The sequence below is a fragment of the Gadus morhua genome, chromosome 3 (assembly GCF_902167405.1).
Source record: "Gadus morhua chromosome 3, gadMor3.0, whole genome shotgun sequence".
Taxonomy (NCBI): Eukaryota; Metazoa; Chordata; class Actinopteri; order Gadiformes; family Gadidae; genus Gadus; species Gadus morhua.
Window position 1 is genome coordinate 30,118,551 of NC_044050.1, and position 18,112 is coordinate 30,136,662.

Consider the following 18,112-nt stretch of genomic DNA (forward strand, 5'->3'; position numbering starts at 1 on the left):
TGCATGTGGAAAGCAGACAGCCAGCCCCTCCCAGTAGCTGTTACTGAGGCTCCGCCCCCTGCCCCTGAGGCTCCGCCCCATTTCCCAATTTTTTTCTCCTGCCAACCACACAACAACAGCTTCTTGTTAACAATCAGTGTAACGAGCTGGTGGGTGCCCACCCTCCACCCTCCACCCTCCACCCTCCCTCCAAACACGTATGGGTGCAGCAGGGCGTGTGTGGCAGGTGGAGGAGTGTTGTGGCAGCTCCTCCCTCCAGCCCATCTCTGCGCCTCCTAGTCCTCCTCCGCTGTGGGATTATAAAGAGCAGGGCAGGAGCAGGGGAGTGCACCACAGTCGCTCTCTCCTCCTCTCTTCATCTCCAGATTCTCCTCGCCTACAAAACATACGATGGGCAACCAACCACCCAGCAACCCAATTCAATTCGTATCCATCACCGAGAATTCCATGCGAATTGACAATTGCCTAATTTCCATAAATGCGAATTTCGGCTTCAACAATTCTATCTCCTGTGCCAGTAGCCCCTTAATTGACGGCTTCGGTGGCGGAGGCGGCGGCGGAGGAGGAGATGACTTCGACGTCTGCGCCAATGAGAAGGCCACCATGCAGAACCTGAATGACCGCCTGGCCACCTACCTGGAAGATGTGTGGTCCCTGGAGAACGGCAACGCCGAGCTGGAGCTGAGGATCCGACAGTTCCTGGAGAACAAAACCTCTCCCGGATCCCGAGACTACTCCGCCTTCTTCGTCTCCATCGCAGACCTGCACAACAAGGTACGTCCCCTGAGCTTCAGGAAGACCTCCGCCTCACGCTGCTTACTGTCCGTCCTCCTGAACACCTCGCTTAATGACTCATTCCTCTACTCCTGCGTTCTTTTGCCCTGCTCTTCACCGCTCTAGATCCATGGCGCCATGTGTGTCGACGGAAGCATCTACCTGGCCAACGACAACGCCAAGCTGGCGGCGGACGACTTCAAGACAAAGTAAGAAGACCAGAGAGCGACAGACACCGTGACTGCGCAGGCTGACTGTAGAGAGAGGATGTCTCTGAGGGTAGTCCTAGCTAACGCTGTGCTCCACAGGAGGGAGAACGAGCTGAGCATGCGGCAGTCGGTGGAGGTGGACTTCGCCGGACGCAAGAGGCTGCCGGACGTGCTCGCTAGCACCAGATGCTGCTGGACACCAAGACGCGCCTGGAGATGGAGATCGCAGAGTACCGCAGACTGCTGGACGAGTAGGCCAGGTGGGTCAGGGGACGGGCTGCGTGTCTTTACCCGAGGTGATGTCACATCACCAGGTGTGAGTGTTGTCAGCTGTTACAGGCCCTTTGATGATCTGCCTTTCCCTGTGTCCTCATGACATCACAAGTGGGCATGTCCACCTAGATGTATGCTGGATAGATCAGTCTACCCGACTTCCCAGTGAACCGTAGCAAACGTTTCTGATCCGTCCATCATACAACTAGGTAGACACGCCCCTTTGTGATTTCACTAAGGTACAAGAAAAGGCCGATATTCAAATGGCCTGTAATGGATAATCACACTCATACCTGGTGGCAGAATATCACCCCTTTAAGGCACGCTTTAGAAACGTATGCCACCACAGCATCCATCAATGCATTCACATAAAAAAGGTCAACAGGGAAGTAAACCCACGGGAAAGGACATATAAGAGGAGATAGTTCTTTATTAATCCAATAGGGAAATCACAGCACATGGGAGGAGAATCCATACCATCTCATGGTATTGCTTTATTTACAATTTGTAGTCAAAATAAACCACCATAATCATAATCAAAAGGCTCTGATATTCAGGGAAGGTGACTGGATTTAATGGCTTGCTTAATCTATAATAATATTCTTCTCCCCCACCCCTAGCACTGGCAGCAGCTCCAGCTCCAGCACCTAGACCACCTACCGCGAGGTCACAGAGGCTGAACCCACCAGTAAGGACAGCCCTCTCGACCGCTGGCAGAGTACCAGGAGAGGCCAACACCTCCCCCCTACACACCCAGGAACCAGAGGCCAACATCTCCCCCCTACACACCCAGGAACCAGAGGCCAACACCTCCAAACTACACATCCAGGGACTCCCCTCTCCTACACACCCAGGAATCAAAGACCCAGAGCTGTTGTGTCGTGCCCGCTGTGTTTGGATCAAATGAAAATAATAAAGAGTGCTCTACCTTGCTGACTAAAACGTGGCCCCTGAGAATCATTCATCACTTATTTTTGCATCAATAGAAGCTTCTGTTTTGGTGAACCTTCCCTTTCAACCAATTGACATTTACATTTACATTCAGGGTGTTTATCAGACGCTTTTATCCAGAGCTACTTACAATAAGTAAAATTTTTAGAACAGTTTATCGCTGTCTTTACAGTAAGGATGTCCATAGAACCAAGTGCCAAGCGCTAACCATCACTAGGTTAACCCATTCCCTGTTCAGAACTGAGATAGCTAAGATAGGACGCTACTCAATGCTGAGTAGTATTCTTAAGTGCCAGGACAAATGACATTCAATGAGTGCGTACATTAATGGCAGATGTGCCTGATTTGCTGTTGCTACTTTTCCGTATCGCTCTGAGATAGTCTAACGGAACCCTGAATAATTATAACATTTCTGGATCATTCTGACTCATAGCAGCTAGTGTAAAATAGAACCGTTATTCCAGGTTGACTTCGGCTAAGACCCACCGAACGTTTAGACGACCACGGTCAAAGACCTCTGACTTTTGGATGCCGTGTCGTAATGTGACCCGTTTTTGACCAACTCCAATTCGGCCGAATGTTAAATAAATCTAACTAGATTATATGCAAAGTATATATGATATACCGATATTATAAAATCAAGGCCAAACTCACCTTTTAGAAACTAGTTTCAAGGTCAAGACGAGACTCGTTTACGACCAATATTGACCCATATTTATGACCCATATTCACAAGATTAATTTGACCTTATGTTTGATTTTTGATCCATATAACTTGATGTTGATAATATATTAATTTCAGTTTTACAGTAAAATAAATTCACCACCAAATGTTAAGTCGGGTCAAGGTGGTATGGAAGAAAATAACCCTATATTTTATGGTAAACTATGATTATTATTAGGCCTATAAAACATAGATACTTTAATGGTGGAAGGTAGCTGATCACCCCTCCCCTATAAGTTAGGTTTGACATGGCGCCAGGGAGCAAGTTCACTCTGTTCCTATCTTGTGTGCTTTTTCAAGGGTAAAGCTCACATGTACACCATCGTTCCTTATACATAATCGTTGATGTATGTTCAAGGGTAAAGCTGTGACCTGGAAAGATATGCTATGTAGATCAACATTTGTGGTTAATGAATGGTCAAGGGCAGGAGCGTCACTAGCAATTGAAAACATCCGGGGCTTTAGCCCAGAAGTTAGAGTCCTTTTACAACGGGGGTTTTGGGGTTTCTCCCCTGGGGATTTTTGAAAATCGGGCAGATAAACATGCAATTGTCACGTAGTTTGAGAAGTAAAGGAAAGACAAATCGTCATGTCTGACTCAAGTCGGGGCAGGCCAACTGAATAGGTTAATGTTTACGTTAAGGATAGGAAAGTGCACCACATACAGCAGCCAAAATGAGACATTAGAAAAGCCTGTAGCCAAATAAACACTCATGCGCCTACCTGATGTCAAGTGGACCGGCGGCCCGTTTCAGAAAGCAGGTTTAGTGAAAACTCGGAGTTAGTTAAACCCGAGATGAGGGAAACTCTGGTTTTTCGGTTTCACAAAGCCAGTTCAGCTTAACTCTGAGTCAGTTACCCTAGCAACATACTCTGTGAAACTAACCTGCTCGCTGGCAGGTTTTCTTCAAATAACCCTGAGTTTCACCTGCTCTTAAGTTGAAGCCTGCAGACGGAAGGCAGTGGCAGACATGGCGTGTCCTTTTATTGAAGAGCCCGTTGATGTCGAGGCGCAGATACTCCGCAGAAATCTCAGTCGGGAGAGGGTTATTAGACCCCGATTGGATGTTTTATCATTCCCTGATGAGTACCTGTAGTTATACCCTATGATCAATATTTTGTTTCCTCCTATTGCAACTGAAACAATAAAGTGTATCTTATATTATCATAGGAGAGTTTGATGGTTATCTACTCGGAGACAGAGGGTACCCCTGCCAGCGCTATCTGCTGACCCCTTACCCTGACCGTGACCCTGGCCCACAGCGACACTACAACTTGGCTCACTGCAGGACACGAGCCAGAGTGGAGATGACCATCGGCATACTCAAGGCCCGGTTCCAGTGCCTTCGTAGCCTCAGGGTCACCCCGGAAAGGGCTTGTGACATTATAGTGGCATGTGTGGTTCTCCACAACATTGCCACAATTAGAGGAGAACAATGTCCTACTCTTTCCCCCAATGATCCACATAATAATCCTGACCCCCCTGCTGATGCACGAGATGGAAGAGCTCTTGGAGTGATGATACGCTTCATTCATTTCTAACTCCCCAGTGTCAAAGAACGAAAATATGCCTCATTTTACGGGGTCTTCTTTATTTCCTAGAAGGGCAAATGTTGTACAGTTGTTAATCCTTTGTTGTTGAAACAATTAAAAAACATCCCCCTGTGGGCACGTCACCCACCTTTAACTGATGGTCCAGCAGTTGTATTTCCTTTTTTGTTTTGGTGATCTGCAGCCTTATGTGCTCCATTTCTAGGTGTGATTTGTTTATTTGGGCTTCTAAATATATACTTTGTAAAGTTGTTTCACAGGGAGCTATAGGCACATAAATGACGTTGAATTTCACAGTGCCATGTCTACTTAGTGTAATTGTAAGTTGTGGGTCAACGCTGAACAACATATTACTGAGGTAAGCTGTGCTGTGGAGGTTGATGGACCTTCTTCCTCATTGTAACTTCCGGCATTGCTCTGTTAGAGAGAAAGCAGTTTCAAGTTGTATTGTGGAACAATTAACTGAAACCAAAGTTATTACTTCCCTCTCTGTGGCCGCTGATAAGGTGTCTTCATCATCATCCTGCAATGAAACAGAATGTTTGTGTTATATTCTACCCATTATGACAAATCTGTTGAATATTAAGAGTACTTACAACAGCATGGAGGTGTGTTATGGCAGAAGGCTCCACGAAACAGATTACACCATCATCAGTAACTGGTAGAAGATAAAGATTAGACAGTTGATTACCCAAAAAAAATGCCCCACCTAATTACATTTTTTTTTTACAATAGTGTGCAGGTCCCATCAAAAATGTTCAAACTGAGTCACCTTAAAATGGATTGATAACTGAAAGTAACAGCAGCCAATTACAAAGAACTGCAGCCTACTGCTACAAGAAAAAAAATCAGTGTGGCAAGTGGTTTCTAAGATGAATGGATGGCCATTACTGAACACTAGAAAAATAATTAATGTACATGCCATTCATTTGAATAACTTACCTCTTATGTAGGCCCCTGTGTCCTGGGGCGTGGCTGGGTCCGATGAGCTCCCCCCAGAGATGCCATCTCTTCAGCCTCTGTGAGAGGTGGTGGTGGTGGACCGCCACCTGTTTTGCGTGCCTCTGCCTTTTTTCTGTTGGCTATAATGGAGGTCAAATTTGAAGATAACCAGAAAACCCACATTTGGAGACTTGTATGCATAAAAGGCATTTAGGTGTTGCTTTCATAAAGACAATATTAAATACTGGCAGTGTTGTGATTTTTCTTTGTTTAGCAGATTTCCCTAATTACTTAAATATATCTATCACATGTTGAATGCAGCCACTAAATGCTGTTTAATGAGGGCAGGCTAAACAACATCACAATTGCTTGTACTTAAATTATACCTTACCTGTTTGAACTACATTTATTTATAATTTTTAGTTGCTGCCAGGTCATTTTGGGGCCTGTTGGCTTGCACCTGTGCGCACAAACACACATATGGAATATAATTGTTGAATAAGTGGAACATTCAAGAGAAAACTTCTCAAATAAATCTCAAATAAATACTCACGCATTGACTCGGTCAGCTATTTTTTCCCACGCGAGCTCCCGATTTTTGGCTGCTGCCATAGTATTGCTTTTTAACAAAAAAGATATGCTCGCTTTCTGCACATGCAGTCATTAAGATTTGCAACTCCGCTGGGGAGAAGTAGGAGGATCGAGGCTTGTTAGTACTTGTTGCCATGGTGAATCACTGTGTTCCATTGATGAGGGCTTTTTATATCCTCATGCACGAGCTTCACTCAGAGTTACCTTGACTCAGAGTTGATTGAACTAAGCGTTATCACCTGTTCTGAAACCGAAAATTCAGAGTTTTACGGCTCAGAGTTGGTCAACCTATGGTTAAGGTTTTAACTTAGTTTGTTGAACCGGCTTTCTGAAACGGGCCCCCTGGGCCCGTTTCAGAAAGCAGGTTTAGTGAAAACTTTGAGTTAGTTAAACCCGAGATGAGGGAAACTCTGGTTTTTCGGTTTCACAAAGCCAGTTCAGCTTAACTCTGAGTCAGTTACATTGGCAACATACTCTGTGAAACTAACCTGCTCGCTGACAGGTTTTCTTCAACTAACCCTGAGTTTCTCCTGCTCTTAAGTTGAAGCCTGAAGACGGAAGGCAGTGGCAGACATGGCGTGGCCTTTTACTGAAGAGCCAGGTGATGTCGAGGCGCAGATACTCCGCAGAAAACTCCGTCGGGAGAGGGTTATCAGACCCCGATTGGATGTTTTATCATTCCCTGATGAGTACCTGTTTGAGCGTTTCCGTTTCTCTGCATCATGTATCATTTATCTAAACAATATTCTCAGCCCTCACATAGTTCACATGACACATCGTGGACACGCTCTCAGTTCCGAGCAAATTCTTTGTATTGCGCTGCGTTTTTTTGCCAACGGCAGTTTTTTGTAAAACGTCGGTGATGCAGAGCATGCGTCCAAGGGTTGTTCGAAATGTGACACTTGCACTGAAACGGCTACTATACACGTTTGTAGTGTTCCCAAGTCACAGACCCAGCAGACTTCTCAAAGAAGAGTTCCACAGAATTGCAGTCTAAGCAATAATTTATTCATGTCATAAAGCTTTGACATAAAGCTTCTACACTGAGTGCCAGATTTGCCCGTGGTGAGTTTATATATATAGTTTATACATCCAGTATATAGCTATATCCTATGATCAATATTTTGTTTCCTCCTATTGCAACTGAAACAATAAAGTGTATCTTATATTATCATAGGAGAGTTTGATGGTTATCTACTCTGAGACAGAGGGTACCCCTGCCAGCGCTATCTGCTGACCCCTTACCCTGACCCTGACCCTGGCCCACAGCGACACTACAACTTGGCTCACTGCAGGACATGAGCCAGAGTGGAGATGACCATCGGCATACTCAAGGCCTGGTTCCAGTGCCTTCGTAGCCTCAGGGCCACCCCGGAAAGGGCTTGTGACATTATAGTGGCATGTGTGGTTCTCCACAACATTGCCACTATTAGAGGAGAACAATGTCCTACTCTTTCCCCCAATGATCCAGATAATAATCCTGACCCCCCTGCTGATGCACGAGATGGAAGAGCTGTTAGAGAGATGATACGCTTCAATCATTTCTAACTGACCCATCACCTCCCCAGTGTCAAAGAACGACAATATGCCTCATTTTATGGGGTCTTCTTTATTTCCTAGAAGGGCAAACGATGCACAGTTGTTAATCCTTTGTTGTTGAAACAATTAAAAAACATCCACCTGTGGGCACGTCACCCACCTTTAACTGATGGTCCAGCAGTTGTATTTCCTTTTTTGTTTTGGTGATCTGCAGCCTTATGTGCTCCATTTCTAGGTGTGATTTGTTTATTTGGGATTCTAAATATACTTTGTAAAGTTGTGTCACAGGGAGCTATAGGAACATAAATGACGTTGAATTTCACAGTGCCATGTCTACTTAGTGTCATTGTAAGTTGTGGGTCAACGCTGAACAACATCTTACTGAGGTAAGCTGTGCTGTGGAGGTTGATGGACCTTCTTCCTCATTGTAACTTCCGGCATTGCTCTGTTAGAGAAAGAAGTTGCAAGTTGTATTGTGGAGCAATTAACTGAAACCAAAGTTATTACTTCCCTCTCTGTGGCAGCTGATAAGGTGTCTTCATCATCATCCTGTAATGAAACAGAATGTTTGTGTTAATGGGACAAATCTTTTGAATATTAAGAGTACTTACAACAGCATGGAGGTCTGTTATGGCAGAAGGCTCCACGAGACAGATTACACCATCATCAGTAACTGGTCGAAGATAAAGATAAGACAGTTGATTGCCTAAAAAAGTGCCCCACCTAATTACATTTTTTTTTTACAATAGTGTGCAGATCCCATCAAAATTTTTCAAACTGAGTCACCTTAAAATAGATTGATATCTGAAAGCAACAGCAGCCAATTACAAATAACTGTAGCCTACTGAAAAAGGATTAATGTACATGCCATTCATTTGAATAACTTACCTCTTATGTAGGCCCCTTTGTCCTGGGGCGTGGCTGGGTCCGATGAGCTTCCCCCAGAGATGCCATCTCTTCAGCCTCTGTGAGAGGTGGTGGTGGACCACCAACTGTTTTGCGTGCTTCTGCATTTTTTCTTTTGGCTATAATGGCGGTCAAATTTGAAGATTACCAGAAAACACCAATTTGGAGACTGTATAAAAGGCATTTAGGTGTTGCTTTCATATAGAAAATATTAAATACTGGCAGTGTTGTGATTTTACTTTGTTTAGCAGATTTCCCTAATTACTTAAATATATCTATCACATGTTGAATGCAGCCACTAAATGCTGTTTTAATGAGGGCAGGCTAAACAACATCACAATTGCTTGTACTTAAATTATACCTTACCTGTTTGAACTACATTTAAATATCATTTTTAGTTGCTGATAAATAAATCTCAAATAAATACTCTCCATTGACTCGGTCAGCTATTTTTTCCCACGCGAGCTCCCGCTTTTTGGCTGCAGTGTTAATTTTGTCAGCTATTTTAGATTTAGTCTTAGTCTTTTGACGAAAATGCTTATTATATTTAATCACATTTTAGTCATTGTTTTCCTTTGTAGTTTTAGTCTAGTTTTAGTCGACGAAAAGTCCTTACATTTTAGTCAACTTTTAGTCATTACTTTTAGTCAAAATGTTTTCTCTTTTTAAACTAGTTCAATTAGGCTAACTCTATTGACACCTGCTAAGTTGTTCCACTCACTTAGAGCACGAAAAGTGAAAACGTTACGTTGTCCTGGCAACCGGAATTTCAGTTCTAAACAACCGAATGAGAGATGGCGTTCTCCATTGCTTCCATGTGTTGTTTCTTTCAAAATTAAAATAAATCAATTTCAAGGGGCGAAAATCACTATCAATCGAAAAATGTCGAGGCGTTCATGTATTCCCCTGGGGTATTAATATGAAGGTATTATTGTAGCAAAAGTCTTTAGCACCTGTAACTGCAGAATTTGAATGCGTACACTAAAGTCACAGTAAATTTGAAGTTGTATATATTTATTTTGCATGTGTACTCTAAAGTCACAAATGTGTAACAGTACATTTGTAGTCGTAAAAAAAATAAAATATTTTTTATACCATTGTAAACACAAAATAGGGTCTACGAGTACGCTAATCTGTGTTACAGGTGCACAAATCCTTTTGCTACAATTATTGCAGCGCAGTTGGTGCAAAACACATTCGCACACCCGTGTTTCATAATCTGAGAACATGCCCAAAAGGTGTGCATTCGTAAACCCAAATTTGAACAAATGCATCAGAAGTTGCACATCTGTGAACGCTATGTTAATTCAGCATTTTAATGAGCGAGCACAAAACCATTTTACAACTGCTCGAATCTGCTCCTGCAAGTCTCAGCTGTGGGTTTTTTTGCAGGTTGTTTTGCAACACCCCTAGGTGGTAAATGTGTAGCAAAAGTATTCGTATCCGTAGATGACAGAGCGTCCGTGAGCGGGACAAAATAGTCCCGCCCATAATTTCCTAATCCAATGAAAATCGCCGGCAGGGATGCATTTCTCAAATTACACTGGGACCCACTGCGTGCCAGTCATGGAGCTATAAAGATCGCAGCATACCCAGCGCGGGATAGGCCTACGTTTCTTTCTGGAGAAGTGAAGAGGGCGTCCTACTGAACGGAGATGGGTATCCTACATTATGTTAAATGAAATGATTTAGTTCAAGTGAATTGAATTCCCTCCAAAGTAGTTCATTAACATGCCGCAAATGTCCTTGAATGTATTTTAATGGTCGCCATAACATAAATTCAGAAATGTTAATGCAATACTTTGGGGAGAATTCACTTAGTCATTTCATTTTACATAATGTAGGATACCCACCTCCGTTCAGTAGGACGCCCTCTTCACTTCTCCAGAAAGAAACGTACCCACGCTGAGAATGCTGCGATCTTTATTGCTCCATGGCTGGCACGCGATGGGTCCCAGTCAGGGACGGCTGGTATAAATGGGCTAACAGGGCTAAGCCCTCTTACAGTGAAAATAAAAAAAATATTATTAAAAACTTAGAACATATTGTTTTAAATGTTGGTAGAAGCTAAAGGAGCAACAGCACCAAAAAGTGACCCAGGATATATATATCTTCGTTTTTTTCCTGTGAATGGGCTAAATGTATTCAGCCCAAGCGCAGTAGCGTAAGCTTCCATTGACGTTTGATTGACATGTGCCCTGACACGCCCCTTCATATGCTTCCCATTTGGGCTAAATTAGTTTAGCCCAAAGTATATACCCATTGTTATTCTTGGACGCGGCTATGCATACAGCACTAATTAGAATTGATTTAGCGCACTTTTGAGGATGTTCGGGTGTTTTCCTCTATTATTAACGTTGTTTCTAACCACACGGGAGCCGCCATTTTTCCATTCTGTTGTCAAAAAGCAGCCTTCTCATTGGTGTAGCATGATCACGTGTCGAACCGTGGCACGGCTCCCGACAAAAATCTTATTACGCTCTGAAGTCTCTAGTTCTGCATAAAACAAAGCCATATAGACAATCAACGGGGAAATCAGCGACAAACTTTTTTTTGGTAACTAACCACGACTCGTTCTTTTTTATAAGCTAAAGATTGTGTAGATGCCAGTGAGTGGAACGGGATTCATTTTCTAAAGGACTTTTCGTGCTTCACCTTGCGGCCTAAAGGCTGACCTAGCACAGTAGCTACAGTACAGTGACCTTCGACTAATCACAGCACAGTCAGTAGCGCAAGTGCAGTATGGCGGGCGTTAGCATGAAAATGAGTGAAGTGGATTATTTACTTTCTAATCGGTTTTCTTTAATGTCTTTGGAGGAAAAATTGGAAGTGAAAAGATTGGGGACACATCAACCAAACGATGTAGGCTACAGATTTACTGTCAGGAGTGCGGTCAGAATATGGCCGGTAATAGTGCATTTGTAAGCGGGTCAACTACGTTTCGTATCGAAACATTTAAAAAGCTGTCTAAATAACCCAACATGACGTGACAAGTGTGTAGAGATAGTGGCCCCTCTCCAAGCTGCATTTCAGCGACAGGCAGTAACAATAAGGTTCTCTAAGGAATCGGAAATGATCTCATTTAATGTTGCATACAACATTGCCAAAGAGGAGTTGCCATTCTCAATTTAAATCCGAAATTATTCTCATGAAGAGAAATGGATTAAACATCAACCCGACGTATAGCAACGAGATGGCATGTGCACAATTCATTGCAGTAGGCCTAATGGGCGACACCTTAAAGCAAAAGACAGCTGCGGACGTCGGAAAAGCCACATAGGCCTACATGTCCTTCATGATTGACGGCGACACAGACGTCTCTACCAAAGAGTGTGTGATCGTCCACAGCCGCATGTTGCGCAAAGGGAGACCAGTCAACATTTTAATTGTGTAATACTTTAAGCACAAAAAAAGTTTTATTTTGCTTTATGGTTTAGTTCAAAATGTTCAATTTCAGCTCAGTGAAGCACTTTAAACACCTTATTTTTCTTCTATTTATAATTGTGCTTCAAATAAAGACATGCCTTTCTCTACACCTTAATCTTGTTTAAAAATCATTCACATTATATGAAAGTTATGAACAGAGATATAAAGGTGACCTCATGGCGTCTGGAGCCCTGTGAAGTATTGATAAATGTAATGCATTCTTTAGCCCACCCACCCAAAATCACCACCAGCCGTCACTGTAATTTGAGAAATGCATCCCTGCCGGCGATTTTCATTGGATTAGGAAATTATGGGCGGGACTATTTTGTCCCGCTCACGGACGCTCTGTCATCTACGGATACGAATACTTTTGCTACACATTTACCACCTAGGGGTGTTGCAAAACAACCTGCAAAAAAAACCACAGCTGAGACTTGCAGGAGCAGATTCGAGCAGTTGTAAAATGGTTTTGTGCTCGCTCATTAAAATGCTGAATTAACATAGCGTTCACAGATGTGCAACTTCTGATGCATTTGTTCAAATTTGGGTTTACGAATGCACACCTTTTGGGCATGTTCTCAGATTATGAAACACCGGTGTGCGAATGTGTTTTGCACCAACTGCGCTGCAATAATTGTAGCAAAAGGATTTGTGCACCTGTAACACAGATTAGCGTACTCGTAGACCCTATTTTGTGTTTACAATGGTATAAAAAAAATATATATTTTTTTACGACTACAAATGTACTGTTACACATTTGTGACTTTAGAGTACACATGCAAAATAAATATATACGACTTCAAATTTACTGTGACTTTAGTGTACGCATTCAAATTCTGCAGTTACAGGTGCTAAAGACTTTTGCTACAATAATACCTTCATATATTAAAAGGAAAAGTTTTATAAACGTTAGTTAAGTTTAGTTTAGGTTTTTTTTTTTTATATGAAGACAATCTATTCTCAATATTACTTACATCATTGGTAAAGCAAACTCACAAATCAATTCGCAAAAAGATTGTTCCTTTTCTATAAAAGGTTTGTGTGGCATAGGATTTCCCCTTGTTGATTTGGTTTGTGTAGACCGAAAATCTGTTGCTATCGAAACGTGACGTCACACTTTAGTACTCTTGTCTTTTCAGCCTTCAAAACGATAGCTGGTAAATTGTGAAAAATGCATTAAACTGTAATCAGAAAACGCGGTGATATGCTATAAACCCTATAGTATCTTGGGTATAAAGGCTGGGACGAATTTCAAAGTCCACCATATGTTGAAGTATAGACCGTGGCGATTCCCATTGAAACGAATGGCGCGGTGATTTTCTTCAAAACGAGAGCCGGTAAATTGTGAAAAAATAATTAAACTGTAATCGGACAACGTGGTAATATGCTATAGACCCTAATATCTCTGGAATGAAAGCTGGGAAGAATTTTGAATCATAAATATGTACAATGCATAACGTTAGCTCATAGCTGAATGGACCATACCTCCCGTTGCCAAGTCGTAGCTAAGGTCCGTCCTATTTACTGGAGGAGTGAACAGTTGCATAAGAACCTTACGGGAGTGTACTGATTGGAAAATATTGTGCATTTTGAATGTCCAAATAGCACACCACTAACATTTTCGTCCTGTCTCATCTCGTCAACGAAATAGTCATAGTTTTTATTATCAATGATCTATTTTTAGCTCGTCAACGTCTCGTCTTAGTCACGGAAAAAAGGTTGATGACGAACATTTTTCGTCACATTTTTCGTAAACGAAATTAACAATGTTCAGAGACCAAGACGAACATGGCGAATAATCCTTTTATTAAGTTGCCGGAGTTCTGGGAGTTTTCACCGACGGCATGGTTCGCGCAGACGGAGGCGCAGTTCGCCATCCGTGACGTCACGGACGACACCACACGCTACTACCACGTCGTGTCGGCGCTGGGGAGATCCACTGCGACCCGGGCGGCGAATTTCATAGCGAATCCCCCGGACCACGGCAAGTACAGGGACCTCAAAGCCTTCCTCTTGAAGACTTTTGGACTGTCGCAGTCGGAGCGGGCCCAACGCTTGTTGGCTATTCGGGGCCTCGGGGACAGCAAACCCTCTGAGCATATGGAGATGATGCTCAACCTGCTGGGTGCGGAAGAACCTAACTTCCTCTTCATGGAGCTGTTCCTCCAACACATGCCACCGCAGGTCCGGACGGCGCTCGCGGGCACGAGGACTGAGCGAAGCGCGTTGGCGGAGGAAGCCAACCGTTTTTTCCTGGTTGCTCAGAGTTTCGCACCCGAAGTGCTAGCCCCAACACGCAGTGCCTACCCACCGGACAGTGACAGGCTAACCAACAGAGCCCCAGTGGCCGCCGATGGCCGTGCCAGCAATGGTATGTGCTATTTTCATGCGCGTTTCGGCGCTAAGGCAAAGAGGTGCCGGTCCCCGTGCAACTTCAAGCCGACGGGAAACGACAAGGCTTGTGCTCATTAGTGGCCGTGAGTGCAGGCACGTCAACCCGGCTATTGTTCATCAGGGACACTCTCTCCGGCCGCGAGTTTCTTTGCGACACCGGCGCTCAGAGGAGAGTCCTGCCGGCTACGGTGGAGGACACCGCCCCTGGTGTCCACGGTACACAGTTGAGGTCCGCTAACGAAACACCCATCCGCACGTATGGTACAAAGACCTGTGACCTGTGCTTTGGAGCCCAGCGATTCAGGTGGGATTTTGTCACGGCCGACATCTCCTTTCCCCTCCTCGGCGCGGATTTCCTTTGTGCGCACAATCTGCTTGTAGACTTGAAACAACAACCGCCTGGTGGCCGCACGGACGTTCTCATCGTTTGAATGTGCCCGCGGTCGAGCGGCTTACGGCGGCCTCTCCAGCTCCCTCTCACAGGGGGACGAATATAAACGCCTGCTCAGGGAGTTCCCCGGTATAACCCGATTTTCCTACATTTTCCGCTGTCACGGCGAAACGTGGTGTAGAGCAGGGGTTTTCAAAGTGTGAGAGAGTGAGCCCCCCTCAGAGTAAAAAATTCAGCTGAGCACCTCCCCCCCAAAAAAAATAGTTCTAAATACCTGTGTTTTGAAAGCTATCTTAATTATTTTACACATTTTAAACATCTCTGATCATAATTGTAAAACATTTGAAACATATTTTTGAAACATATTTTAAACATATTTCTGAAACATTACAACATGCGTTTTTAAACACATTTCTTATCACAATTTAACAACTTTATCTAAGCATGTTTTAGAATAACCTTTTTTAAATACATTTGAACATCTGAATCTGTGTAAACTGCCAGTTTACACAGATTCATTCAGGGTCTGAATTTTCAGAGTCGAATCAGATCTGCCTTTTCAGTCCAGAGCCCTGTTTCAGGTAGCTGGTTTTGAGGCAACCCCGAGTTTGTTCGCTCTGAGTTAGTGGAAACTCTGGGTTTTCCGTTTCAGGTAGCAGGTTCAGCGCAACCGAGAGTTAGTTGCTGCGGCAACATACGCCGTGGACCTAACCTGCTCGGGAGGTGGTTAGACCTACTCTGAGTTTGTTGTCTATAAGGCTGAAGGCAGCTCTCCGACAGAAGGAAGTGTTAGAAATGGCATGTCCTTGGACCTTTTCTACGAGAGCATGTGGACGTAGAGGCTGCGATCCTCAGAAGGAATCTCCGTGAGGAACGATTATTAAGACCCCGGTTGGATATACTTTATTTTCCTGATAATTTTCTTCACGAGCGCTATCGTTCGGCGCAATCTATCATTTATTTAGACCACCTTCTCAGCCCCCATGTTAACTGTCAAACGCACCGGGGGCATGCTTTAAGTTTATTTTTTTATTTTTTAGCGCAATTAACACATGTGCAGAATGATCCGCCCCGTGCATCCCACCCGCTCTGTACTACAGTCACTTCAACGTTGTGGCTTTCCCATGATCAGAGTAGCTGACTAACCACGGACCTATAACTGCTGCAAGTCAAGAAACTCATTTTAAGAATGCAAGGCAGAAAAGACCCTGGTGCTGCTTTTAACCAGATGCTGTTCTTCTCTACATGCACATGCTCAGCATAATCGTCTGCATTGTTCACTGAAGTAAAACCCGTTGAGTAAACTGTTCAACAAAATAACTTGTCCCACCACGGCCCGTGTTCTAATAAAGACAATCTACTTATTATGAGGATTTTTTTATTTCCTGAAAGCACAAAAAAAAAAAGTCATTTATATTGGGTATGTTTTTAGAGCAGGGAACAGTATCCCCGTTTGCACCTCACCCACCAATAACTTATGTTCCAAAATTTGGATCTCCAAAGCATCCTTTTGCATCTTTTGAATTGTTACAATTGCATGGAGGTTGGTGAGGGCATCTGGTTCAAGTAGGGCGATGACGCCATCAGTAACTGGAAGAAGATGATTAGACAGTGCAATTATTGAGCCAGAATATTGCCCCATCTAATTTGCAACGCGCTGGGTTGCGTGTACATATTTAATTATTTTGAATAACCAACCCCTTTATACTGTAAAGGCACTTCTATCCTGGGGGGTGGGGGGGATCAGAGGAGCTCCCCCCAGGGATGCCCTCAGCCACAGGACGCATACTCTGTTGGCTGAGGGCCATCTCTTCAGCCTCTGTGAGGGCTGCAGGTGGTGGACCCCCTCCAGTCTGCCGGGTCTCTGCATTTTTTCGATTTGCTAACATGGAGGAAAATGTTACCCTAATATTCAGTAAGCGCTATTTTGAAGACACATATATATTTATAATGCATTTTGCCTAGGTGTAGCCTTCTAATATATCTAAATCCTATTAAATATTGGCAGTGTTGGGGTGGCTGGGTAATGTAGGCTACTACTTACATTTACTGCTTAAATATAGTATACAAATATAAAATACATGTTGAACATAGCTGTTCAATTAGGTAGAGCAGGCAAAACAGCACAATTGATTTGATTTCAATTAAACATTAGTTTACCTGTTTAAACTATATTTTTGTACTTCATTTGCTGCCAAGTCCTCGTGGGGCAACTCGGGGTTGCGTAAATTGACACACACACACACACACACACACACACACACACACACACACACACACACACACACACACACACACACACACACACACACACACACACACACACACACACACACACACACAATTTACATATTGAATAAGTGGAAGATATTAAACTTTCCTCTTGTTTTATTTTATTTTACTAATTTATTTGACTCACGCATTGACTTGTTCAGCTATTTCCTGCCAAGCTCTCTCTCGCGCTCTCGCTGCCGCGGCGGTATTGCTTTTTTTTGTTAAAATGGGTAACTGCTCGGCATACACGTTCATTGGAATTTCCAATTCCGTGGGGGAAAAGTAAGTGGATCTACGCTTTTGGTCCATGTTTGATCATGTTATCAGAGATCCATTGATGATGGCTCTTCATAGTCAACAGGCACGCCCCCAACCCAGAGTGAACATACTCAGAGTTGATTAACCCAACGCTGATCACCTGTTCTGAAACCGAAAACCCAGAGTTGCTTTTCAACCCTGAACTCTGAGTCAACCAACTCAGAGCGCAGGATTAAACTCAGAGTATGTTAAACCAGCTACCTGAAACAGGCCTCAGAGATTCGACTATTCGGCGGGGTTTGTTTACAGGTGTAGTATCCAGGCCCCCAGGATAGGCATATACTTCCGCAATCCACCCGTGCTCAGAGGCCAAACCTGGTATTGCAGCTGTTTTAGCTGGGAGTGGACGGGGGTCCGTCATTTCATGTGGCCCAGAAGTAGATATCGCCGTCCACTCCAATACAAGTGGGGAACAGGATTGTGTCTCCGCAAAAAATGTCTGGATATCAATCAAAGGCTCATAATTATCTTTCTACCCTGTATTAAAAAAATGTAAGTTTTTTCTTTTCAAAACGCCTCCTCAAGCGTTTTATTAGCAGTTGATGTTGGGTGGGCAGCTGAAAGGAGCCGTACTGAAACAAACGGCTCCTTGCTATGGACCTATTTTGAAGTGCACGGCTCCATTAACTTCCGAATTAAATTAAATTCCGAATTAACTTCCATTAACTCCATTAACTTCCAAAGTCTGAGATTTGTCCTTTTACTTTAAATGAATGGCGTTGAACACGGATATATAACACACATCATTGAAATAGCTGTAACAGGCACGGACGTATTGATTACCTGAATGATTATGGGAGATGATTCATAATATTGTTAATTGTCTAATATTAACATTTCAGTTGCGTTG

At 43.5% G+C, this 18,112-nt stretch overlaps 1 protein-coding gene and 1 long non-coding RNA gene across 12 annotated transcripts in view; one reads left to right on the top strand and one right to left on the bottom strand.

Moving 5' to 3' along the window:
* The first annotated feature begins 291 nt into the window (after window positions 1–291).
* Window positions 292–18,112, top strand: part of LOC115539747 (keratin, type I cytoskeletal 13) — a 39,728-nt gene continuing 21,907 nt past the window's right edge. For 4 of the 8 annotated variants that reach the window (XR_003976011.1, XM_030350541.1, XM_030350540.1 and 1 more), the window contains exons 1-2: window positions 312–774; window positions 901–983. Coding sequence is in view for 7 of the 8 variants with exons in the window: in XM_030350541.1 (XP_030206401.1) it covers window positions 391–774; window positions 901–983 (467 nt within the window). In the remaining variant the exon portion in view is untranslated. Of the gene's footprint in view, window positions 775–900; window positions 984–1,082; window positions 1,280–1,876; window positions 2,199–18,112 lie in introns of those variants that run through there. The other 4 variants (XM_030350542.1, XM_030350544.1, XM_030350543.1 and 1 more) reach the window with 4 other exon arrangements.
* On the bottom strand, window positions 4,611–8,843 carry LOC115539766 (uncharacterized). 4 transcript variants are annotated; one of them, XR_003976030.1, is made up of 3 exons: window positions 8,826–8,843; window positions 5,424–5,563; window positions 4,611–5,139 (listed from the first exon to the last, which is right to left on the bottom strand). It is a non-coding gene; the product is annotated as an uncharacterized LOC115539766 (long non-coding RNA). The 4 variants fall into 4 exon arrangements; XR_003976029.1 differs by lacking the exon at window positions 8,826–8,843 and adding an exon at window positions 5,977–6,017; XR_003976031.1 differs by lacking the exon at window positions 8,826–8,843 and adding an exon at window positions 5,815–5,910.